The 26,334-nt window shown below is 38.8% G+C and overlaps 2 protein-coding genes across 6 annotated transcripts; one reads left to right on the top strand and one right to left on the bottom strand.

Moving 5' to 3' along the window:
• Window positions 1-392: 392 nt before the first annotated feature.
• On the bottom strand, window positions 393-2,913 carry LOC118728486 (STING ER exit protein-like). The gene is made up of 2 exons (XM_036455012.2): window positions 2,704-2,913; window positions 393-1,343 (listed from the first exon to the last, which is right to left on the bottom strand). The coding sequence occupies exon 2, from the start codon at window positions 1,238-1,240 to the stop codon at window positions 572-574; it is 669 nt and encodes a 222-aa protein (XP_036310905.1). The 5' UTR covers window positions 1,241-1,343; window positions 2,704-2,913; the 3' UTR covers window positions 393-571.
• A 9-nt stretch (window positions 2,914-2,922) lies between these two features.
• POLB (DNA polymerase beta) lies at window positions 2,923-24,607 on the top strand. Of its 5 annotated transcripts, none has more exons than XM_036455007.2 (14): window positions 2,923-3,149; window positions 3,691-3,748; window positions 5,706-5,772; window positions 8,018-8,092; window positions 8,987-9,045; window positions 10,629-10,678; window positions 12,684-12,735; window positions 15,058-15,112; window positions 15,208-15,280; window positions 16,664-16,734; window positions 17,868-17,954; window positions 23,138-23,202; window positions 23,688-23,827; window positions 24,366-24,607. In XM_036455007.2, exons 1-14 carry the CDS (start codon window positions 3,089-3,091, stop codon window positions 24,458-24,460), a joined length of 1,008 nt encoding a protein of 335 aa, XP_036310900.1. In that variant the 5' UTR covers window positions 2,923-3,088; the 3' UTR covers window positions 24,461-24,607. The 5 variants fall into 5 exon arrangements, with proteins under 5 accessions (XP_036310900.1, XP_036310902.1, XP_045444802.1 ...); XM_036455009.2 differs by having other exon boundaries at window positions 2,935-3,149; window positions 23,688-23,887; XM_045588846.1 differs by lacking the exon at window positions 17,868-17,954 and having other exon boundaries at window positions 2,935-3,149.
• The last annotated feature ends 1,727 nt before the right edge of the window (window positions 24,608-26,334 follow it).

Here is a 26,334-nt window from a genome sequence, read left to right as displayed (position 1 = left end):
CCCTTGATATTCTGGCACTGATTATTTTTAAAGTTGGCATAATACTCATATAAAAAAAATGGTCCCACAATTCCCTAAAGTTGTAATGCTCATTATTCAGAGGTCAATAAAATATTTAAAGAAGAATGACCATTCTTCAGAAAAAAATAATATGACTATAGACTAGAATAGAGATGGATAGGAAAATGAATGGAAAAAAACTAATATGACTCATTCCCCCCCCCAAAAAAATCTTTAAATATTTTATTGAAGAACAGCTATTGTACTTTAGAAACTAAAGCCACTCAAGCACTAGACTACTCATGGAGTTTCTATACAACTAAAGAAGTTGACATCAAATGGACAAAACAAAAAAAAAAAAAAAAAATAGTACGGAAGACCCATGTATTTAAAAAATTCATTTCTAGAAAGTAGGTCAGATGGATTCAAAGACCTCATTGAATATAGGAAGCAACATCAGGCCTTTTGCTGGGGCAGAAAGGTAGGAACCAGTCCATGCAGTCAAGAAAAAGTTCGTTTGCCTCCTGGTCTACATGCTTGCCTTTAGTCTGGGTTCAGAGAACGGTCCTGATCATTTGAACTGGTTGTCAATCAAAGTCCCCTTCATTTTCGCTTTGTTGGCTTCTAGCTCAGCCAGCTCCTGCAGCCGCCTTTTGCTCAGGCCTTTGCGCTCCAGCTGTTTTTCAATCACTTTGGCATTCTGTGCATACGAGTCAGCCACCTCCCTGGCCTCAATCTCCTCTTCCTCTTCATCAATAGTCGACACAGTGACAGAACTGAACTTGCCCATGTCTTTCGTTCGTTTGGTCACCATCACCTTCTTGGGAGGCTCTCGCTTCGGAGGATACATATTCATTTTCCCAAAACCCTGGCCAAACTTGACTACTGCTCCATCCACAATAAAGGTCACAGGAGCATTCTTTGGCTGGGACTGGTAGAAGAGCGGCAGTCCGCACTTGGCACACTTCTTTCTGTACTGCCGTTCAATGCCTTCCGGCCTGCGGAGGTACGTAGTCTCCTGGTCTTCCGTGTTACAAAACTTGTGGGCGTGTTTGGCAGCATCGATCACCCGGGACTGATCCCTGGGCCTCATGGGCAATTTCTCCAGCTGACAGTCCAGCACCAGAACCATCTGGCCACACAAACAGTAGTAGATGTGGAGGGGCTTCTCGCCGTCCTCGTATTCCTCCCGGTCTCGGGTGTAGGAGCAGACAACTGACCGGGACACAACTTTAGGCATAGTGCGCAGGAGATGTCCACAAACTCAGTGCCAAAAAGAAGGGTTATGCAGAAAACGAGATGACTCACTTCTAATTGAAGGTTGGAATCAAAGTGGTAAAAAGCTTCAGAATAAAGTTAAAAGGCAAGGGATTAAAGGCAAATGCAAATATTTACAAAAACCATACAAAGCTGTGCAGAAGGGTTAGTAGTAATATTTTTAAAATCTAGCAAATTAACACTAGGCAATACCTTATTAGAAAAATGGATATAAATAGGAAATTCACAAAAGAAGAAATACAAATGACCAATACAAATGACCAATAAGTATAACCTAAGATGTACACTGATATTGTAAAAAAAAAATATTAATAAATAACAAAAAACAAACGAACACACTTATACAACCTAATGAAGGAAATATATCTAAAGCATTCCATTATTTAAAAAAATGGGAATTTTTAAAGGACTGGATTAGAAGATTTGGAAACATGTCACAAAATATTAATAGTAAAGATAAGTGGTGAGACATTCACTGATTTTTTTCTTTTCTCCTTTTATACTCCCCCCCCCCCCTGATTTTTCTACAGCAACCATTTATCATTTTGTAATAAGCTTTTAATTTTACTTACAAAGCAATTGCCTGGAATTTGGCAGTATGAACCCCAGGAGTTAACACTTGTAAAATATTGCTGATGTCACATTTTCACTTCTCAAGCAGAACTTATACATTTATGAGATGCAGGTTATCATGTTGTAATGGCAGTTTCATTGCTCATTTTGTGTGTTTTTCCCCCACCCCCTTAGCTCCTACTACAAAAGGCAGGGGAATAAAAAATAAAATGTCTTTTGACATTGGTTGGCATATCTGTTAAAAAAATTTCATAAAGGAGGCTTTCCTATTATCGGCATATTTCATCCTGGGCTCCTGCTTCACCTAGTACAGAACACCATTTCAGTGAGGACTGCACCGTGTTCTTACAGAAAGTTTTTTTTTTAATTAAATTATTATCTGTGTACATATCTTACCATTGCCCCCCCTACTTCCATACATACCTTCCCTCCCCAGAGTTTTGTGTCCATTGGTTGTACTTATATGCATGTATACAAGTCCTTCAGTTGATCTCGTATCTCCCCCAGATCTCCCTCCCCTTCCCGCTGTAATTTGACAGTCTGCTTGTTGCTTTACTGTCTCTTTATATCTCTTGGTTCATCAGTTTATAATGTTATTATTCATAAATGAGTGAGGTCATGTAAAGTTTTGACAGTATCCCCCTGGTGGCGTCGCCTCATCCCATACAAAACGCGTCATGGATTCAATAACTATTATTGTGCACACCTAAAACGTGTACAGAGCAGAATTCAGCATTCTGTCTCCCATCCAACCACCTGATGTCCCCCCCACCACCTTAAGTTTTGACCTCAGAGTGAAACATCGGGCTCCTCTGTTTCCCCTTTTAGGGAGAGCACTTCAGAGGTACGTACGGAGAAAACAGAAACGCCTTAGGTTGGGAATCCAGGTCTTCCCACAGAAACCCCATGGGGATGTAACGCTGGGGCGTGTGTCCGCTTTCCTCCGGCCAAACCGGAGCTTCAGGTGCCGCCTCCCTACCGGCTCGGTCCCTCTCGCAGAAGATGCTCGGTCCCCTTCCGGCCCGCCAGGCCACGCCCCTCTGCGTGACGTCACCACGCGCGCCGTGCGCCGAGCGCCGCGCCTCCTGTCAGTGGCAGCCATTGTTCCGCCGGTCGCGGCTGCCTGTCCGGGGGCTGGGCCGGTCCTACCCACCTCTCCGCGTCCCTGTCCCCCTTCCAGCGGGGCGAGGGTCCCGCGCCCGGCTCAGCGCACTCAGGCTCTCAGGTGCCGGCCGCCATGAGCAAACGGAAAGCGCCGCAGGAGACGCTCAACGGGGGGATCACCGACATGCTCACAGGTGAGCCGGGCGCCGGGGGGGCCGCTGGCTTTCTCCGTTCCTGCCTCCCCATGGCCTTCCCCTGCTCCCTTTCCCGGCCCGACAGCCCGGCCCGGGGGAGAGGATCGGCGCCTCGCAGCGGGGAGCCTCCGTGCGGATCTGCTTTCCGCGCCCGCGGCCGGCGGTCCGTCAGCGCTGCTGGGACCGGGCGTCCCGCTTTCGGCGGGACAGTCCCGATTTTTAACCATTTGTCCCGCGTCCCGCGGCGTTTTAAAGGAGTCTCGATTTTTGGAAAGATTTGAATCTTTACGATTTTTAACAATTTGTCCCGCGTCGTTTTAAAAAAGTCTCGATTTTTGGAAAGATTTGATTAATGGTTAAATGGTTAAAAGTCGGGACGTCTGGTCACCGCCGGGGCTGCTGTGGGCTCGGCCCGCGGAGCAGGGGTGGGTCCCCGCCCTGGAAGATTAGAGGCTGTCACTTCCCCTTTCGGGAAACTCGGCTCTCGTTTGTTTACACTCGTGGTTCTTGCTCACCCGGAGCCTCCTGTTGCCTTTTTCAGAACTCGCCAACTTTGAGAAGAACGTGAACCAGGCGATCCACAAGTACAACGCTTATAGGTGGGACGGCGCCTGCCGCGCTCTCTGGGGACTACACTTGCCCTCCCCTCCGGGATGTGTGGCCATGAACAGGGTGGAGGGGCCCGTGTGTATTCGGGCCATCTGCAAGAGGAGAAAAAAAAAACACAAAAAACAAAAACAAAGACTGAAGGCACTGGCTAGTGGTACCTTACTGCAATATCAGAACTTGGGCAGAGCTCTGTAAGATCAGTTCAGTCCAGCTCGGATTTAACCATGAATTGCTGAAGACCCAGTTTGCCTTTCACGTACATGAAAGACAGTGGAGGAGGACTGTGCTGTGAAATAGATGTGGTTCAAGGAAACACATTTTCCCCTCTGGTTCGTCTGTGCCTTACTTATCCTGTCACCTTTTTGGATCCCATCCTTGTTCGTCTCACTGGGGGCCTTTTTCTAGACATTATTCCACTTGCTTCTGATCCTTAGCCTATAAACACATCCTAATCCCTCAGCTCTTCAAAGCAAAAAACAAAGCAATCTTCTTCACGCCCCTCTGACTTGGACCTTATCTCTCTCTTCCACTTGACAGTTAACCTTGAGGGATCTGTGTTCTTGGCCTGGCCTTCTTATTCTCATTGCAGTAGGATTTCCGTTCTGCCGAACCTCGGAAAATGCCCTCACCTACATCTTATCAGATTCTCAGTGACATCCACTACTAGCTCATTCTATTCATTCTATTCAGAAGTCATTCTTACCCTTGACTTCTGTGACAGCACAACCATCTGTTCTTTCACCTCTTGTCTTCTGTGTTAAAATGGCAGTGCCTAGAGATCTGCCCTCAGACTCTCCTCTCACTTTCTTGGCAATCTTATCATTCTTAGTGGCTTTGTATACTGGTTATGTCAGTGACTCCAAATATGTATCGCACTGGGCTTTTTTCCAGATTTTTTACATCTGCATCCCCTTGATCTTTACTTTTCCAAAAGTGAACTCAACTTCCTCCTTCCCTTCCCAGCCAGCATAATCTAAAAAGAATTATACTCTTCTACTTTACCTCCTATGGCTTCCCATAGAAAGTAATTGTCCTATCATCCGCACATTTGATGATGTAGTAGTCAAGAGATATTTTCAAACCTATAATTTGAGTCACAGCAGGCTTCAGAGAGAAAATGTTTAGTCTTGTCCTTTGATTCTAATTGATAGTTTTGCTGGGTAGAGTAGGACCTTGCTTTTCATCACTTTGAGTATTTCTTGCCACTCCTTTCTGGCCTGCAAAGTTTCTGTTGAGAAATCAGCTCACAGTCTTACAGGAGCTCCCTTGTTGGTCACTAACTGCTTTTCTTTTGCTGCTCTTATGATTTTCTCTTTATCTTTTGGCATCTTAATTGTGATGTGTCTTGGGGGTGGGCATCTTTGGGATTATCTTATTTGGGACTCTCTGTGTACCTGAACTTATATGTTTATTTACCGGGTTAGGGAAGTTTCCTATCATTTTTAAAAAAATAGTTTTTCAACTTCTTGCTCTCTTCTTCTTCTGGCACCCCCATGACATAAATGTTGGTGTGCTTGAAGTTGCCCCAGAGGCTGCTTACACTATCCTCACTTTTTGGATTCTTTTTTCATTTTGCTGTTCTGATTGGGTATTTTTTGCTTCCTTATATTCCAAATTGCTGATTCGATTTTTGGCTTCATCTACTATACTGTTGATTCCCTGTAAGTTATTCTTTATTTCAGTTAGTGTATCCTTTATTTCTGACTGATTCTTTTTTATAGTTGTTCTATAATTTAGTTGTAATTTTGAGGTCTCAGTTGTGAGTATTTTCAAGATATATCTCTAATAGAGAGGTATGTGGTTTCAACTCATCTCTGTGTGTGTTTTATAGATATGGAAAATGAATTATCTCAATGAAAGTTTAAGCTGCATATTTGCTTGTATGTGTATTCCAGTTTAAGAAAAATTAAGTCCTTACTGGATTTCTAATTTCTTTTTTTCTTATAGGAAAGCAGCATCTGTGATAGCAAAGTACCCAGACAAAATAAAGAGTGGAGCAGAAGCTAAGAAACTGGTAAGTTTAGTAAGCAAGTTGATTGACGAATTCACACATATACGAATTTGGTGGGCTCCCATAAGCTAAATTTGCCTCTTTGAAGCTGCCTTGGCCTACACAGGCAAATTTCACTGTATGGACTTATTGGAATAATATTTATTTTGCTTCAAGCATACTTCAAGCTCAAAGTGTTTTGATTGGGAGAGGGATGAGTTTAAAAATTTTTAAACGTGTAATTAAATTTTTTTTCTCTATTTTTCCATTTAATGCATGTACTCACTCATTTTTAATTTGAGCGTAGTCCTGAAGAAGAGTATGGAGACAGCATATCTGGTCCCCATATACCTTTTTCTGATCCCCACATATAGGAACTTACATGAGTTAGTGTTCCCAAAGAGATTTTACCTGTTAATAAGCACATGATTAAACAAACCCCTTTATATATTATGGCATTTAGCCCTATCCTCTGTAATTTCCATAAAGCCCTGTATGCTAGCAGTGTCACAATTTCTAGAAGGTCGCATCCTTGATAATTTGTAATAGTAATGTTAATATTATCCCGGGAAAGTGTACTTATTGATAATCAGATTATTCTCTCATCTAAATCTCACTAAAAGACTCTAAGTTCTTAAAAATTAAGGACCATACCTTTTTCATTTTTTTCTTTTATTATTTTTTAAAATCCTCAACCAGGATATGGTTATTGATCTTAGAGGGAAGGGAGGTGGGGGGAGAGAAAGAGAACATCGATGTGAGAGAGAAACATTGATTGGTGGCCTTTTGTATTATACATGCCCCCGGGGGGATGGAACCTTCACCTTGGGAATGTGCCCTGATCCAGAATTGAATCTGCAACCTTTCAGTATATGGGATGATGCTCCAACCAGCTGAGCCACACTGGCCATGGCTTATTAATTTTTTCTTAAAGATGTCAAACTGGCATGGCTTTTGATTAGTCTCCTGATAGTTATCACCTTCTGTTGTTCTTTATGTGTTTTCAAAGTCCTCTAGAATTTAAATATTGCTATTTGATTGTCCTTAATTTTCTCATGAAAACCTTTAGCATGTAAACTATAACTGTTCTTATATTTTCACCTTTCAAAGTCTTAACATTACCATAAATCTTGTACTTTATGACTAAGTGACAGATTATACACTTTAGTCATGTACCACATCTTCATCTTGAATTTATTACTCAATACAAATCATGGTATGATGTCTAGGTTTTAAATCCTTTGTGTTATAATAGTTCTCAACATCAATACATCCTCCCCAAATAGATGAGCCAGGCAAGTTATTAATACATTAGACTTTAATTCTAAGTTTCTATGTTGTTGAATTGATCCAGTGTTAAACCTCAGAAGCCACTTCTGCTCCCATTCTGTTCCCCTTTTATCACCATTGAATTTCCCTTTTTATGTTAATTGTAAATAGCCCAATCATTTATTAAAGGCAAACTTCTGTCAAACTTTGATGCACTTCATTCCAAATCTCAGTTATGGTATATCCCTAAAAAGAACCCAGAAGTACCCAAAATTCCTTTTGCATAAGATTGGACTTAATATGAAAATGTCATTTTTATTCCATTTTATTATACTATTATAATTTTTTCACTGTTACTTTTGAACAGACATACTTTCTGATGCATATGAGTGCTTCTCCATAATTCTAGAAATCTGAGATTTTCAGAATAAGTATTTTGCCTTATACTTTATAATATTAGTTATAAAAAATAGCCTGGCTCTAAATTGCTTTGGGTCAGTATCTTCTGACATAGAAAATGAGAAAACTTAGCAGTCCCCCCCCCCCCTTTTTTTATGTTTTTATTGATTTTAGAGAGGAGCAGAGAAGGATAGAAGATAGAAACATCCACGAGAGAGAGAAAGAAGGAGAGAGAGGCATTGATCAGCTGCCTCCTGCACTTCCCCCATTGGGGATGAAGTCTGCAACCCGGGCATTTACCCTGACCAGGAATTGAACTGTGTTCTCCTGGCTCATAGGTCAGTGCTCAACCACTGAGCCACACCAGCCAGGTACAGAAGGTAATTTTTAAAAAACAGGTCATTTAGAATTGTTTTGCTAGGGCTTCTCTTTTGTCAATCATTTAAGTATTTTATATTTTTTACTGAGGCCCAATTTCTTTGTTCTTTGTTTTAAAACTTGTCTTAGGATAATCATTTGTTTTTAATTTTGTACTTTATTTTTTAGAGATTTGGAAAACATTACATTTACATAACTTCTGTGTTTTTAATTTTTTATGTAGCCCGGCGTTGGAACAAAAATTGCTGAAAAGATTGATGAATTTTTAGCAACTGGAAAATTGCGTAAACTGGAAAAGGTAAAATTTTAATGTATTTATTTGCTTATTTGGTTATTGTGTCTGTCTTAGTGTGTGTGTGTGTCTGTCTTTATGGCAGCTGTCATGGAGCACCATTGCAGGTGATTGATGTCACTGACTCGAGAGACTCAGAAGGAAAAGAGAAGAGGGGAGTTTATGGCTTTGAGTGTCTCATTTTTAAGAATATTCTATAGAATGTTCACTTATTTTATGTAGCAATTAAGAGACTATTTACATATATAATAGAATTATCTTCATATTTCCAGAACCATTTAGGAGGGAGATTATAAACTTTGACTAAAAGGTATTATCTTTTAGAACTTCAATGCTTAAACTCTTCCAAGTATTGCTATGGTTTTATTTCACTCTTATGAGAGTAATTATATCACTTTTGGTTTTTCATGAATGTTATTTAAGAGTATTGGATAAGTTAGAGATGAGACATCTTTAGCTGCTCTGTTATTTATATACGATGTGTGTGTGTGTGTGTGTGTGTGTGTGTGTGTGTGTGTGTGTATGTATATACATACATATAAAAAGCCAGGGACTGGAACGACCAGAAGGACTGGTCGCTATGAGGCTACTTGCCAACCTCCCATTGTCCCTCCCCCAAGCCAGCCCTGATTGGCCCAATCGGGGTGGACCATCCTCCCTACAGGCCCAGCCCTGATCCACCCCAGTTGGGGCTGGCCAAGCCAGCCCGACCCCACCCGTGCACAAACCTGTGCACTGGGCCTCTAGTCACTTATAACCACCTAGATTTATATGAATACTCCTTTAAGGGTTATCCAGACACATGTAAGTGTTGGTATGTTTCCAATAAGATCATTTGAGCCCTTGAAGCATTCCTAAATCATTGTCATGTTTCCCCCCCCCCCCTGCCCCCCCTTATAGATTCGGCAGGATGATACAAGTTCATCTATCAATTTCCTGACTCGAGTTACTGGCATTGGGTAAGAACTATTACTTTTTTTTAATCTTGACCCAAGGATATGTTTTTATTGATTTTTAGGGAGAGAAGAAGGATTTCAAACCAGCGCCTATTTGGTCTATGATATTATAATACACTCCAACCCACTGAGCCAGGGCAAGAACTATTTTTTAAACAGACACAATGTGGGGTTGGCTTAATTTTTTATGTCAGCCAAACTAAAATGCATGCTTTTCTCTTCAAAACCTGCCTCTTTGCCTGTCTGTGGCTTTGCCCACACAGTTTGCTCTTCCATATGTTGCATATGTGAAGCTGGTTCTCTAGTTGTTGCTTTTACTGTGAAGGTCTCATCCAAGGCTAGTGTTACCTCCTTTATGAGGCCAGTTTGATTCCCCAGCCGGAAATGATTTCTTCTTCCTCTAAACTCCACTAACACTTGCTCTTCGTACATCTTATTGTGTTTCCCAGATTAAACCTCATTTGCCTCTTTGAGCGTGATATCTTAAACATTTAAGCTTTTATTTCCATAGCACCTAGCATAGTACCTTTTGAATGTGAAACAAGCTCTCAAACATTTTTTTAATGACAGAATATTTATCTAAAAATTTGAACTAGCATGAAAAGAGGCTTCTTTGACACTAGACAAAGATGAACATTGAAATATTAAGGCTGTCATGCTTTACTTAACTATCATCTTCGTGGAATGAGAATTTTTTTTAGATATAATGATGATTTTTTTATATGGCAACATTTTTATGAACATTACTCTAAAATAGATTACATTCTTAAACTTAGTCTACTGAAAATGAGCTTGACTCTTTGGGGACCAAAGGCAATTATGCAATTTTAGTTAAAAGTTGTTTTATAGGGTATCTATTATATTGTTCCCTTTTTCCAGACAAGAAAACTGCATACAGAAAGTGAGAAAAGTGTGGCAGAATCAGAATTAGAACTGTTTCCTGACTCCCTTTCAGTTCTGTTTTTTCTATGCTACATTGTCTTCTTGCCATGAATATCAGTTTCTGTGAATAGGCTCTTTGTCATTCCATTCTCAGTTTAAATATCTCAGAGGCCTTCCCTCACCACTCAATTTAAAGTAGTACCTAAGCATTCTGCTATGTTTCTCTATTTTAATTCATGTGCCAGGTATTTTTTATTTATTTGTTCATATATGTATTTATTCACTCTACCCACTGGAATGTAAATAGGTAAGACCAACACCCTTATTTGTGTTATTCCTGTTGTATTTTTAGCACCTAGCAGTGTTATCTGGTACATATTAGGCCCTCAGCAAATCTCATGAAAGAATGAATAGTTTTCAAGTACCTGTATGTTTTTTATGAATAAAAGACATGGGTAAAAGGCCACCTAACTGTTGAAATATCTTTTTCATGTCTAAGTTTATGGTTGTATTCCTAGATTGAGGCTTTACGAATTCCTCTCTTGGGATGAAATTGAACATTACCCAAATTACCATGCACCATTTTAGCAAGTCTTGTTCACTTCAATAGTAACTCTTTTATGTTTAACAAGAGAAGACATAAGTATTTGTTTCAAGAATCCTAAGTTTCACTTGATATGAAATAATGTGTTTCTTTCTTGTAGTCCATCTGCTGCGAGGAAGTTTGTAGATGAAGGAATTAAAACATTAGAAGGTGAGTATGTAAATATGGTAATGTTCTAACAAACCAGAACTTGAAAAAATTCCCTACTCACCCTAGCTGGTTTGACTCATTGGACAGAGTGTTGGCCTGGACTCGGGGGTCCTAAGTTCGATTCCAGTCAAGGGCATGTATCTGGGAAGCAGGCATAATCCCCATTGGAGCATGTGCAAGAGGCAGCTGATCAATGATTCTCATCATTGATGTTTCTATCTCTCTCCTCTTCCTTCCTCTCTGAAATCAATAAAAACATATTAAAAAAAAACAAAAAAAAAAACCCTTTCTCAGTTAGATACAACTGATACAGATTTTTTTTTTTTAACTTTACATTAGAGAATAGATATACAGAGTAGTTTAGATTCCCATCTTAACTCAGAAGAAGAACAAGAAATGGCTTTTGGTTTTAAGGCAGTGATTTCATTTGCAGGTTTTAATTGATGTAAATAAACTTTGTTCGTTAATAGAATTTTAAACAACAAACTCCTACATTCAGCTTAAAAGCCAAGTTTTGTATATTGAGAAAGATTCTGTAAGAGACTTGTTTTGCTTATTGAATTTTTGCTTTCAAAGAAGTGATAAAAATAGTAATATAAAACATTTTTCTTAAATCTAATATAGCAGTCATTTAAATATTTATTCTTCATACATTTCAAGGGTGTATATATATATATATATATATATATATATATATATATATATATAGATTCATTCAGTATATCTGGCATTTAGGGTTTAAAATTAATGGGTTCAACTACTTGTAAGCAATGAGTTCATTAAGAATGAATGATTGGTGCTTCAGTTTTTCAGCTACAGAATGGTATAATTTCTGTCTCATGTGATTTAATGAAATAATATATGTAAAGCACTTAGCACAATGCTTGGTGCCTACTGAAGTAATTAAAAATAGTAACTGTTTCTTAAGAAGTATGGTTAATTAATAATATTACTAAGAATTTGTGTGAGTCACATGGCTAGTTAATGACCTCTGTTATATCTGCATCTCTGAGGGTTGTGCTTTTCTGCTTAAGGCATATACTGAAAATGGGGTCAAGAATTTGTTTTTCAAAGGTATTCAGTTGTATCCCTTGAGAGTGTGAAGGATCTATAATTCCCCTCATTCTCTTAACTTTTGTAGGGTTTTTACATTATCATTTCACAGATCTATAATATAATAACTGTTGATATATCATATCCATAAAACAAACTCAATATTTCTGTTTCATTTCAGTCATATACTTCATTGTTTTCTGTGTATATACAACTATGAGAAATATTAAGTGCTTCATATTTTATAAATATACTTATTCTTCTCCATTTTACATTTCCAGAGAGAATTTAGGTGAATATATGGGTGATTATAGGAATTGCTTGTGAAGCATAGTTATCTTTAAAAGCTTACTCTTGTATTCATGCCCAATAAAGGAACATCTAAGTGGTACTAAGCCACTTTTAGATTTAAGGTATGTTAGGAAATGACAGTTTTTAAAATAAAAAAGTAAAAACACATCTCTTTTTAACAAGATTTTTAGCACAGTTTCTACACAAACTGGTATTCAATAAATGTTAACTAAATGAAGAAGTGAATAAACAAATGAGCAATACAAATGAACTTAGTTACTCATAATACATTCAGAAGTTGTGGTTATACTGCTGCTGTTAACCTTAAATAAAGCAATATAGTTCTTGTAAGGCTGCTTTGTGCTATAGTCAATGAAATTTGGTCAGATCTTGGTATGTTTTATCTACTGTTCCATGTAACTAATTAAACTTTTGATTCAGTAAATAAAAAAATGATATGAAATAACTGTTAGTGTTTTATTATGTTAATTTGAAGAGTGACTTTTATCTAATTCTTTTTAGGTAAATTTTTTTACTGTCTTTTCAAAGTAATTTTAATGTATTTTCCATGTAGTTTTTTTTTTTGTAAATAGGATCATTGAATTTACCATTTTCCCCAAAAAATGTTTGAATCAGCACCTCAACTTTATCTTTTATACAGATCTCAGAAAAAATGAAGATAAATTGAACCATCATCAGCGAATTGGGCTGAAGTAAGGTGGCAAATTTTCTTTGACTCTGGAAACGTAAAAGTAAAATTTTTTATAGCAATTCTTTCATACATCATAATAATTCTTCAAACTTAGCTAAACAACCATTTCTCTATTCAGAAATGCTAAGATTTGTTGCAGACACATGTAGAGAATATGCCTGTATTCACATGTTTTGCTACTGCTTTCTAGTTTGCCTGTTTTGAGTTTTCCCCTCATTCTTCTTAACTTTTGTAGGGAATTCCCTCTGAAAATGCATAGAATAGAGTGCATCAGTGAGTCAGTGGGTGTTTATTTCATGCTTTCATTATACAAAGCACTACACTAGATCTGTGGTAAGGATATGAATAGGCTCAGTGTTGCTCTTATGAAGTTTAGAGTCTACCTCAGAAGATAGGACATGAACTTGAAACACTAAATTAAAAAAAGAAGAAAAATACCAAGCACTTAAATAACAATAATGGAATAACTAATAGGCATGTTGTATATCAGCATTAGCTATTATTTGTGTTGTGTACCAGATATAATCAGGAACCCCCTTTCTAATTATTTAAAACTGGAGACCAGGTGTATGAAAATTCATGAACTGGATGGGAGGTCCCTCAGCCCAGCCTGCCCCCTCTCATAGTCCGGGAGCCCTCAGGGGTGGGAGTGACTCGGCCATCAGGGGAAGGCGATGCCCCATCACACCTCTGCTGCTGCCACTGCTGGTAGCACAAGCCTCAGCCAGCCCTGGTTACCTGAGCCTCGGGTGGCCCTGGGCGGTTGGGCAGTCGCCATCCAAGGCTTCCCTATGCCTCGGGTTGGCCCTGGGCAGCTGAGGGGACTGGGTGACTCCAGAGGCAGGCAGGCCTGGCCTGGCCACACACCTGCCACCCAGCAGGGCTGAGGGGACTGGGCGCTGCCATCTTGTGGCTGTGGGTGCCTCCATCTTTGAGGGAAGGGTGGTCAATTAGCATATTCCCTTTTTATTGGCTGTGGGCGCTGCCACCTTTGTGATGGCGTGAGGGTCAGTTAACATATTCCTTTTTATTAGATAGGGATACATAGTGCATAAGCTATGTATTGTGAATACATGCATAAGCATGTTTCTTTCCTCTAGTCTTAAGTCTTGTTGGCAATTCAGTCCTAATAACCTAATAACCTAATAAAAGCATCTGTTGATGCTTTACCATACTATTATGCTGCTCTTCCAAAAATTTGAGCATATTAAGAGACCAGGGTGGTATAGTTCTCACTATCCTTGCATTTACATAGTAAATAGAGATCTAAGAACTTAGTTGTGAGAATTGGTTTTGAGCCGGTGCTTTATTCTTAGATGCTATTTCATACTTAGATAATATTTTTATAACAATCTTGTAATTCGTATACCATATAATTTAACCACTTAAAGTACAAATTCATTGGTTTTATTTTTAAATTTTTTAATTTATCTTTATTGTTGAAGGTATTACATCTGTCTCCTTTCCCCCATTTAACCCCTTTCTCTCCTCCTCCCCACTTCTCCCTCTACAGGCCTTCACTGAGTTATTGTCCATGGATTATGCATATATGTATATAAGTTCTTTGGTTAATCTCTTCCTACCCCCTCCCTCTCCCCCTCCACTTCATTTGAGATTTGTCAGTCTGTTGCATGCATCCATGTCTCTGGATCTATTTTGTTCATCAGTTTACTTTTTCAGGGGTTTTAGTATATTCACAGAGTTGTATAACCGTCACTAACCAAATTTTAGACCATTTTTGTTGCTTGTCACATTAACAGTCACTCCCATTTCTCTCCAGTCCTCCATCTCTACTCCCCAGCTCCTGGCAACTACTAATCTACTTATTGTCTCTATAGATTTGCCTATTCTGGACATTTCATATAAATGAAATAATACAATATGTGGTCTTTTGGCTTCTTTCAAATAGAATAATGTCTGGGTTTGTTTATGTTGCAAGATCCTACTAAGATATTTTAAAATACAATAATTTTACATGATTCAAAGACAATAAATTATAACCCCTTGACTTGTCAATAGGGAACAGTCTAATTTGGAAGTGTACTAACTTAAATTTATTTATTCTTGGTATGTGAATGTGAAGTTTATTTATAAATAAGTTTAGATGGAGTATCTGGAATAGCAGAAAGGATGGCGTGTAAGGATTTTGATCAAGTTTGAGGAATAAACCTTTTCTACCTCAGTTTTACTGTTGTCTTAATGAATTTTAATTTTGATTTTTTAATCATCTGATGATATAAGGACACTTGATATAGTAGGAAATTTAATTTTTAAGAAGATTTAAATGTCACACAAATCTTACCTATTTATTCTGTCTTTATAGATATTTTGAGGACTTTGAGAAAAGAATTCCTCGTGAAGAGATGTTACAAATGCAAGTAAGAGTGTGCTGGATTATATTCTTTGATTAGAATTGACAGTGTCACTCTGAAAAGCCATTTTTAGAATACTGACTTAATTTTTCTCCTATTAGGATATTGTACTAAATGAAGTTAAAAAAGTGGATTCTGAATACATTGCTACAGTCTGTGGCAGTTTCAGAAGAGGTAATACACTTCTTAATCTCAGGTTATTCATGCCTTGATGTTAAAATTGTTTAGTGTATATAAAAAAACATGGATTAAAAAGATTGTAATTTGTGCCCTAGCCAGTTTGGTTCAATGGATAGAGCGTTAGCCCACAGACTGAAGCTTCTCAGGTTCAGTTCTGGTCATGGGCACATGCAGGCTCAAGGGCACATGCAGGCTGATTCCTGGCCCATTCCAGGTGCATGTGGGGGGCAATTAATATGTCTCTCTCACATCTATGTTTGTCTCTGTCTCTGCTCCTCCCTTTTTACTCCCTAAAAATCATTGGAAAAATATCCTCGGGTAAGGATTAACAACAAAAAAGATGTAATTTGTGTTACTTAACAGATTTGCTTAGATCCAATAGTATTAATTAAGTTTATTTATTTGTAGATGGAAATATATATATGAAAATTAGAGAAATCCATACTGGATTTATTATAGGTTGATATTTTAGTGACTAATTTTAATAAAATTTACAATAGTTTTGGGTGTGTTAAAATACTAATAGTGGTTTTATGGCTAGATGCAAGTGAATCTGTGGGTAGTTTTTGTTTGTTTTACTTTTTGTATTTTTTAAGTTTTCTTTAATGGATCTAAGAATAATATCTCAGAAGCACCAATTCTCACAACAACCAGGTTCTGCTGATGTCAATTTACTATGTGAATAGGAGCAAAGCTATACAATTGTGGTCTCAAAAATTTGGAAGGGTAATATAAGTTTAAAAGTATAAACTTTAATAATTAGAATAGAAAAATTTTATTTAAAATGTTTAGAAAGATATCTGACAATGTCCGACCACACTGGAGTTTTGCTTGGAAGTAGGTGATAGGCTCTAAGCAATTCTCTGGGTAGCTGCTGTAAGAATCTAGAGTTGGAGATAGAAAAGGACTAAATCCATAATTATTGATAAGTAGAAAGGACATTGGATTGGGGCCAAAATACCTGGGTTCTCAGGCCAAATCTGTCACTGTATGATTTTAAGTAAGTTTGTCTCTCCACAGACTTTGATGTACAGACTTGAATAACTTGTTAACTCTAATCATCTCATTCTGCAAATATGGAAAACTTGAAGAATGAGAAGATTAGAGTTAACAAGTTATTCAAGTCTGTACATCAAAAACACCTAGGAAGTTTCAAAAACATACACATTGCGATTCCCTGCTGCAAGCCTACTAAATAAGAATCTCCTTGGGTAGGGCCTTGCAGTCAGTATTTTCAAAACATATGGTAGACTTTATATACAGCAAGCCCCATGCTATGAGAAGTAAGGCCCTTCTATGTGTGTCATCCCCATGGCTCTGTTTGTCTCATAGGTAAATTTACATGAAGAATTCCATACATTTTCTCTGTTATCATAGGTGCAGAGTCCAGTGGCGACATGGATGTTCTTCTGACCCATCCAAGTTTTACCTCTGAGTCAAACAAACAGGTACTTCAATTTATAATCAATGCGATCAATCTTACATAGCAATGAGCATCATTTTTCTAAATGATAGTTGTCCATTTTCTGAATAAGCTTTTTTTTTTTTTAATATATATTTTGTTGATTTCAGAGAGAGGGAGAGAGGGAGAGAGAGAAACATCAGTGATGAGAGAGAATCATTGATTGGCTGCCTCCTGCATGCACCTTATTGGGGGTCGAGCCCAAAATCCGGGCATGTGCCCTGACTAGGAATGGAATCGTGATCTCTTGGTTCATAGGTCAACGCTCAACCAATGATCCATGCTGGCCAGGCCTAAGTTTTTATTTTAATCTTTCTGAAAAGTCACATTGTTTGGTACTGATTGAATTATGTGAAAGGCAAAAAGTAAGTTGTTGAAAGGGGTACATACCTTTCTACAAGGAATTGAATGGACAATCCAACACTTGAAAAGGATGACATTTAGTAAAATATTTTCAGAATTATTTATTGTCTATCATAGGTATTTAAAAAATACTCTGTATAATCAGATTTTCATTAAAGGATTTTTTAAAAAACTATATTTTATTGATTTTTTACAGAGAGGAAGGGAGAGGGATAGAAAGTCAGAAACATCGATGAGAGAGAAACATCCATCAGCCGTCTCTTGCACATCCCCTACCAGGGATGTGCCCACAACCAAGGCACATGCCCTTGACCGGAATCGAACCTGGGACCCTTGAGTTTGCATGCCGACGCTCTATCCACTGAGCCAAACCGGTTTCGGCTAAAAGATTTTTTTAAATTAAAAAATATTGTATTTAGAAACTTTACCTCTATTAGAAATCCCAAGAAGGCAAAACATTTTTTATTTTGGAATACATGCCTTTTAAAGATGAAACAGCGAACTTTTTTGTTTTAATGAAACAGATAAACACAAATGATGTTTGTTTGGGTGCATCATGATATTGGTGACAGATGATGGTATCTAAAAATAAGTTTCATTTAATAAGATGAATTTCCTGTTAAAAGGAAAAAGTACTTACTCAGGACATAGGAAAATAGGCATTTCTCCACAGATCATCAGAAAACTTGTGTTAAAAATGTTTTCTTGCTATAGAGTAATTGTTCTTTTTCTTATTCCTTAATTACGATTCTACAGCCAAAACTGTTACATCGTGTGGTGGAGCAGTTACAAAAGGTCTGTTTTATTACAGATACTCTGTCAAAAGGTGAAACAAAATTCATGGTAAGTACTTGTTTGAGTTAACACATCAGAAAAAAACTTTAAAGACCGCTCAGTAATGGTTGTGAGGGTGTGCCCTCACTGTAGCTTAATGTTACAGTCAGTAACTATCCATGAGGTCTTAAACAAGAAGAATTAGCAGAATGCTAATCTCAGACTATTTTAGTAAAGAATTTGGTTTTAAATTCCCCACTTGTAAATATCTGTGCCATTGAAATAGATCATTAGGTATACTCTGCTATTTTTAAAATATCCATAATGACCTTGACATATAAGTTTTTCCCTAAAATCACGTTTTTATATTCTCTGACTCAGAATTCTTTAAAGTAAGTGAGATTAAAATTTCCTAGAGTGTTAATTTATTATAATACCAAAGAAAGAAAAGGAATCAGGTATGTGCTGGAACACGCAGGGAAAGAACACGTTGTGTGGAATGATCAGCGGGGGAGTTCATACAGGGGGACACGTGCAGAGATTTTCAAATTGAAACCCATCATGATGAACTGTCAAAACCCTGGAGTCCTTCTAGGGAATTAAAATTTAAAGATTTAAGAAAAATGGCAAATGGATTAAAAACAGATTAATAAACGGCCCTGTATAAAAATTAACAGGAACGCAAATAGAAACATTTGGATTAAGGTATTAAAAGCTGACCTTTTTTTACTGGTCACTTCTATGTACACGAGAGGCCCAGCGTGTGATTGAAATAATGCGAGGCACCCCACCTCCCGCTGTGCAAGGAGGCACCCAACCCCCTGCTGTGCAAGGAGGCACCCCACCTCCCACTGTGCAAGGAGGCACCCCACCCCCTGCTGTGCAAGGAGGCACCCCACCCCCTGTTGTGCAAGGAGGCACCCCACCTCCCGCTGTGCAAGGAGGCACCCCACCTCCCGCTGTGCAAGGAGGCACCCAACCCCCTGCTGTGCAAGGAGGCACCCCACCCCCTGCTGTGCAAGGAGGCACCCCACCTCCCGCTGTGCAAGGAGGCACCCCACCTCCCGCTGTGCAAGGAGGCACCCCGCGGGGGGCCGGGATCGGCGCCTGACTCACACAGCGCCATCTTCCTTGGGAGTCAGGCCGGATTGGCGCCCCAGAAGGCAGTACCGGCGCTTCGGGGGTCCGGTACCCAGGCCTGACTTGCGGCATCTCTCGGCCCCCTGCCCGAGCCACTGCACTGGCTTAGGCAGGGCCCTCAGCCTGTCTCCGTCTCTGTTCCGCTCACCTGTGCGTGCCATCTCCTCATGTGTGGTCTTGACCTGTTACAGAGTCCCAGCCTAGTTTTCATATTACCTCTTTATAATTAGAGGTGTCGAACTCAATCAGAGAAGGGGCCAAAATCTAAAATCCAGCCTAAATCGCGGGCCAAATGGTTTACTGAACAGTCATAAACTGTCATTGTGATGGAAACGCAGCGGAGTGCAGTGATGACAGCGCGGTGCGGGCCACATTGCAAGGCCTGGCGGGACGGATTTGGCCCGCGGGCCTTGTGTTTGACACATGTGATATATTGTAGATCGTTTGGATTCCCTTTCCTTGGAATAACTGAAAGGAAAAAGACATCTTTTGGAGAACAGACATGATAGAATTAGCAGGTCTCATGAATACATTTGACGATGGTTTTAACAGGTAGTAGAAGAATATGGTTGAGATAGATAATTGAAATACCATGTCATTCAGAAAGTAGAATGGTGGTTGCCAGGGTCTGGGCAGAGGGGTATGGGAAATTATTGTTTAATGGGTATGTAATTTAATTTGGGGCAGATGAAAATGGTTAAAATGGTAATTTTATGGTATGTATATTTAACGTGTAGAAACATTGTTGTTAAATTCAGCCTGGTGATTTTTATGGGCTATGAAAGTGTATTGTTTAAGTTAGTCATGCTTTCTCATTGTTTTCAAAAGAACTTTGGGAAAGGTGAGAATAAAAATTCTAGTCAGTCTTTGAGAATTAAATGTTGTCCTGAATCTGTCAGATTTTGAGCTCTGAATCTGTTTCTAAAACTAGGTCTTATTTAAAATAGGGTTTATATATGCTCCATGAATATCTTTTAAAATTTAAATTGATTTTAATTTACTCAAAATAAATAGGTATGAATCTTACAATTAAAGTACATCCAATCAGATAAAAATCCTAAAAACAATATGAGCTGGACAGGTTGGATTTGTGTTTTGTTTTGTTTTGTTTTTCATAGTAGGAGTGTCCTTGTATGCCTGGGCATGTTCTGGTTCCCCTTCTGGCCTCACTCTCCTCCAGTAGTCATCTCTGTGAGAGGCACTGGAATCCCTACTGGGAAGTGCACCACCTGCTTTCAGATTTAGCATTGTGGAAAGTGTATGTAATACCATAGCAGAAGCATGCATTTATTTATTTATTTATTTATTTATTTATTTATTTATTTATTTATCAATCTGAATAGTATTCTGCTGGTGCTCAGAGAGATCCAGAGGAAAAACCAACAAAGGTGGTAGTAATATAGCTAGCAAGAACACAAGGAAAAATTATAAGCTGGTGGGCTGGGTATAACCTAAAAAGGAAAGGTAGGTAGCCAAGTATATGTGAGCATGAAGATTTATTGATGGTGGTTGAAATGGGTTTCCTAGTAGCTGCTCAGTTAAAAAAAAACAAAACAAAACAAACTTTGCCTAGGAAGTGCATGTGCAACCAAATTCCAGGGACTGCTACAGAGTAGGCTGGGTCAGACCTTACTGTGCATGATAAGAAAGAACAAAATGGGGAGAATGAGTGTTAATAGAGTGAGAAGGTATAGTCAGTCAGTTCAGCAAGTATATATTAAGCATCTACTACATTCCAGGTTCTAGGAGTTTGGGATCTATCAGTGAATTTAAGTAGAACTTACATTTGGGGAGTGTGGGAAGGGACTTAATAATGGTGAACTTAAGTGAGTAAATTGTATAGTGTGTTAGGTTAAGATAATAATTATGGCTTTTTAAAAAGAAAGGGGAGAGCAGGACATAGGGCAATGGGCGTGCTGGAGACAGTACCATACAGGGTAGTCAGAGGCAGAGAAGGTGAGAGTTGGGAAAAGCCTTGAGGTAGGAGATTTAGACAAGCAGATACCTGGGGGGAAGAGAGCAGTGACCCTAAGTGCATGAACATTAGCAGAGATATCCAAAGAAGTTACCATCTCTAGGTTTCTGAAAGGAAGTTGGCTGCAAAATGAATTCAATTTATAAAATGAAATAAACCCTTCTCATTCCATATCCACTTGATTTTAAAACCTCTTGTTCCTACAACTATTGATTTAGTAGTTTTAAAGATATGACCATTCATGTGTTTTTCAAGTTATCTTCAAAGCATTAATTCCTTTAATAGTAATCAAACTTAAGGGAAGCCAGGGTTATTCCAAATCTTCTTGTAAAATCATGGTCTTTAGATAATTGAGCTATTCTCCCTGTGAATATACCATTTGAAAGAAAGATAAAACAATTTCCTCTGCATTCCTCTGCCTGTTTGATTTATACATGAGGAGTACCATTCAAATTTTAACATTCTGTGCAAGTTTGCCCTTGGATGATTTTCTGTGGAATATCTACAATAAGGATTAAACAGATAATAAAAAGTACCTTGACTACCCTAAGGTATTGAGAGGAGCATTATTTCAGACGCTTGCATGAGGCTACCTGATTGAAATGTCAACAAAACTAATCCACTCTAATGAACAATCTATACTAATAAAAAGGTAATATGCTAATTAGACCCAGAGACCTTCCAGGAGACCTTCCAGTCGTACTTGGTGGCAGGGCCGAGGCAGAGGCAGTTAGAGGTGATCAGGCTGGCAGTGGAGGCAGTTAGGGGCTAGCAGGATGGCAGGGGGGCAGTTGGGTGTGAGCAGGCTGGTGTAGGGGGACAGTTGGGAGCGATCAGGCCAGCAGGCAGAGTGGTTAGGGGTGATTAGGCAGGCAGGCAAGTGAGCGGTTAGGAGCCAGTAATCCCGGATTGCTAGAGAGATGTCCAACTGCCCAATCTCTAGGATCGGGCCCAAACCGGCAGTCAGACATTCCCCGAAGGGTCCCAGATTAGAGAGTGTGCAGGCTGGGTTGAGGGACACCTCCCCCCATCCTGCACAAATTTTGTGCACCAGGCCACTAGTGTACAATAACACAGAGAAATTCTTTGACACTAGCACTTCAGAAAAAGTGCAGGAAATAAAATTAGCCTTGAAGAAAAGAACTAAGCCATTAGATGAAGACCTAGTTCTGATGAGATGAACAGTAAGATCATTGCCTGTGGCATTGAAACATCCATATCTGAAAGGTAATACCTCATGGTAATTCCAGATAGAAGTAGTTTCTGATTCATTTAAACGTTGAGTTGGGACTTATTAATGCCAAAGAAGGTAGGTTTCATATTTTGAACATAAATAGGTTTTATTAATCTTTCAGCCATAGCAACCCATTTTGGATTTTAGATTTTAACTTTTCTACGTTGCTGAGTGAAAAAGTATGGCTTTTAGTGGTATGTACCAACTCAACTACTTTTCAGAATCAGAAGCCTGACACTTGTATATTTTTCTTAGAATGTGGCATTTGAAAGTTTTATTTTGAAATTTACTTATGTTTGTAGTTCTTTTTACATATTTATGGGTTGCTGACTAGTCCAGAATTTTTGCCTATTTTGCTGAAAAAGGAAAAGATAACAAAACAGACCTTGAAAATATCTGTTTGAAAACTAGAAGTATAATGAAAACCCACTTGTAGAGAAGGAAGAAAATAATCCCCTGGTTTTCTTATCTTAGATTATTCTTCTTTTGGTCTCATTTCTGAGAGGTTTCCACAATTTCAAACTCTCCTACTTCTTCTCTAATAGCTTTTTTATTTGTTTTCTTTTTCCTGCATAATCATTTTTTCCAAGTTGCTTTTTTTCTGTTTGTTTTGGTCTGTCTCTCATGTTTGATGCTTTCCTCAATTAGCTTGTTGTTTAGAATTCACAAAGGCCAAATCCTCATCACTCTCATCCTTGCCTTGCATGTAGTTCTTTAATTATCAGGAAGTATAATAAGAAGGTAGTGATAATGTACAGTGCATAGAAAAACTAAGTTAAAAGTGCTCCAAATTAAAAAATGCTCCATAAAAACAAAACTTACCTCACATTTAACAACATTTAATTAAAATTAAGCTTTTAGTTTAAAAATATCATTATACATTCTTTTAAATATCCATTTCAGGGTGTTTGCCAGCTTCCCAGTAAAAATGATGGAAAGGAATATCCACACAGGAGAATTGATATCAGGTATTTGTCACTGACCTATTAACTTTCCCTTCTTTTTTCCGTTCCCCCCTCCCTCTATTTATCTTGGAATTCACATAAATACCCAGAATCCCTTTTCATTCTGAAGTACCTTATGTTTCTGCTGTAGAAAATGGTTAGCCTGAAATGTAGAAATAATAACTGTCTACAGAATCTAATTTATTTTCTCTAGCTATCCATCTCATCAGGATGCCTTCCACACCTCAAAAGTCATTTCCCGCCTGGGGAAAGTTATTGCAATAAGTGACACTGCTTTTCATTTCTCCACACCTCTTGCGGAGCATAGTTTACTAAACTGCAGGGTTGGGGTAGTTTGAATGATTTACCTAATGATAGTCTCCTTTTCAGGTTATATGACACATAGACTAACATTTTAGGTGCTTTGTATCTAACTGATTTTTAAGAATCTTATTTTTGCTACATTTGAAATGTGTAGTAGAAGATTTCTCTATTGCTTTTTTTTTAAGGTTGATACCCAAGGATCAATATTACTGTGGTGTTCTCTATTTCACTGGGAGTGATATTTTCAATAAGAATATGCGAACTCATGCCTTAGAAAAGGGTTTCACAATCAATGAATACACAATTCGTCCTCTAGGAGTCACTGGTGAGTATTTGTGTTCCTTAGAGAAAACCCCAGTCATCTGAAGAGAAAGTTCTTTTCAAGATATTTTGGTTTAGCAACTTTGATTTCTCTAAAAAGCCTTCAAATAACTATGCCAGTTAATTACTTTGTATTGTTAGTTCATCAGGCAACAAATGGGGCTTTAATCCATATACGTTCCCAGGCTCCCACTTGAAGGCCCATGATGATAGAAATTAATTCTAGCTCTATCACAGTGGATTAAATTCTTTCTACCTGTGATGGTCAGTAACAATAAACTTTATTGGTCTAAACTTTATTGTTTTTTAAAATGTATCTCCAAGACTTCTGAAGCATTCAGGTAGCATTGCTTTCAGTGCCAAGCCAAATCTGGTAGCTTTGATCCCATGTTTTTTTGTTTTTTTTTTAATTGATTTTTTTGCAGAGTGGTAAGGGAGAGGGCTAGAGAGTTAGAAACATCGATGAGAGAGAAACACGGTATGTCCTATACAACTGTCAGTCCTGAACCCTCTAAAACCTTTGATTCTTTTGTCTCTTGTAGGAGTTGCTGGAGAACCCCTGCCGGTGGATAGTGAGAAAGACATCTTTGACTACATCCAGTGGAAATACCGAGAGCCCAAGGATCGAAGTGAATGAGGCCTACCCTTCCCCCAGCACAGCCCAACAGGAGTCTTAATTTATTTCTTAACCTTTGCTATGTAAGGGTCTTTGGTGTTTTTAAATGAATGTTTCTTTTTCTTGTTTTAGTTTGTACCGTAATCAATAAAACCTCATGCACCATTATCAAATGATCTTGTTCTGATTTTATTAGAAAACATACTTAAAAAATTTTAACCACACTTTACTAAGGGTTTACTAGAGAGAATTAAGAGATGAGATGATAGTAAGTCTTCAATGCAAATTTTTATTTTCTCATTTTCTGCTCTTATGCTATAAACCAACATCACTTCTACTTTCTTTCCTCCTAATTACTGATTATAAGTTAGTCAGTTAAGATACACCAAACTATCCTCTTGAGGATGGTTCAATAGTTTTCCAAAACTAGTGCCTTCATAAATTTAATTTTTTTTCTTTGGCCCATATTCGATTTAGTAATATATACTTAAAACTTAAAAAGAAGAACAGGTGTGTGGTTTATCTCTTAAATAAAATCTGTACCAACTGGCTGTAATCCATCAGAAAGAGCTTCCCTGAGCAAAACCACTTCCAGTTATACCCATATGTATAAAATATGGCCTCTCAAACTTCAAAGAAAAATTTCACTTTTTGCCCTAGTTTTCCTTCAAGATAATATTTAAGTTTAAATGGTAAACTATATAACTAAAAACACCAATTGAAAGCCCTAGTTTTACAATATAAAAGTTATCCTATCTAATAAAAGAGTAATATGCAAATTAACCATCACTCTGCTACACTCACAAGTCATGCCCACCAGCCAATCTGAGTGTGTATGCAAATTAACCCCACCCAAGATGGCTATGGCCACAGAATAGGAAGGAGGCTTGGGTTTCCTTGGCAATGAAGGAAATCAAGCTTTCTACACACCCTGGCAGGCCCAGGCCTCCACTCTGGTACAAAGTTTCAATTATAGAAGGTAAATAAATTCTAACAGATATGGCGACAGCCATGGAGCTAAAAGAGCAGGAGACTAGGGTTTCCTCAGGCAATGGAGGAAGCCAAGCTTCTGCAGCCCTGGCTGGCCTAGGCCTCCACTCCAGGCTATAAAGTTTCAATTGTAGAAGATAAATTCCAGATACCAAGGCCTCTGCTTCTGTCACCAGGGGGCATGGCTGGCCTGCAAACCACCACAGGCCCTTTGCCCAGGCCACCCCATGCCCCAAGGGAACCCCCACCCTGATCTAGGACACCCTTCAGGGCAAACCAGCTGGCTCCTACCCATGTACCAGGCCTTGATCCTATCTAGTGAAAGAGTAATATACAGATTGACCATCACTCCAACACACAAGATGGCTGCCCCCATGTGGTCAAAGATCCTGCTCCCATGCGGACACAAGATGGCCAGCAGGGGAGGGCAATTGGAAGGGACCAGGCCTGCAAGGGAGGGCAGTTGAGAGGGACCAGGCCTGCAAGGAAGGGCAGTTGGGGAGGATCAAGCCTGCAGGGGAGGGCCAAGTAAGGGCAGTTGGGGATGACCAGGCTGGCAGAGGAGGAAAGTTGGGGGCAAACAGGTTGGCAGGGGAGCAGTTGGACATCAATGAGGCTGGCAGGGCAGTGGTTATGGGGTGACCAGGCTGGCAGGCAGAAGCGGTTAGGGGCAACCAGGAAGGCAGGCAGGCAAGCAGTTGGGAGCCAGTAGTCCTGGATTGTGAGAGGGTGCAGGCTGGGCTGTGGGACACCCCCGACCCCCATTTGTGCACCGGGTCTCTAGTGTAAATATAAAATGCAAAAAGTTATCAAATGATAAACTACTGAAAGCAAATTATGTAGGAAGGCTTTGTAACTTGCAAAGGACTATACAAACATAAAATACTATTTTTTAAGTCTCATTT

This window comes from Pipistrellus kuhlii, unplaced genomic scaffold (genome assembly GCF_014108245.1).
Source record: "Pipistrellus kuhlii isolate mPipKuh1 unplaced genomic scaffold, mPipKuh1.p scaffold_m20_p_3, whole genome shotgun sequence".
In the NCBI taxonomy this organism is placed as follows: domain Eukaryota; kingdom Metazoa; phylum Chordata; class Mammalia; order Chiroptera; family Vespertilionidae; genus Pipistrellus; species Pipistrellus kuhlii.
Note: the sequence above shows the minus strand (reverse complement) of the source record. Positions and strands in the feature narration are given on the sequence as shown.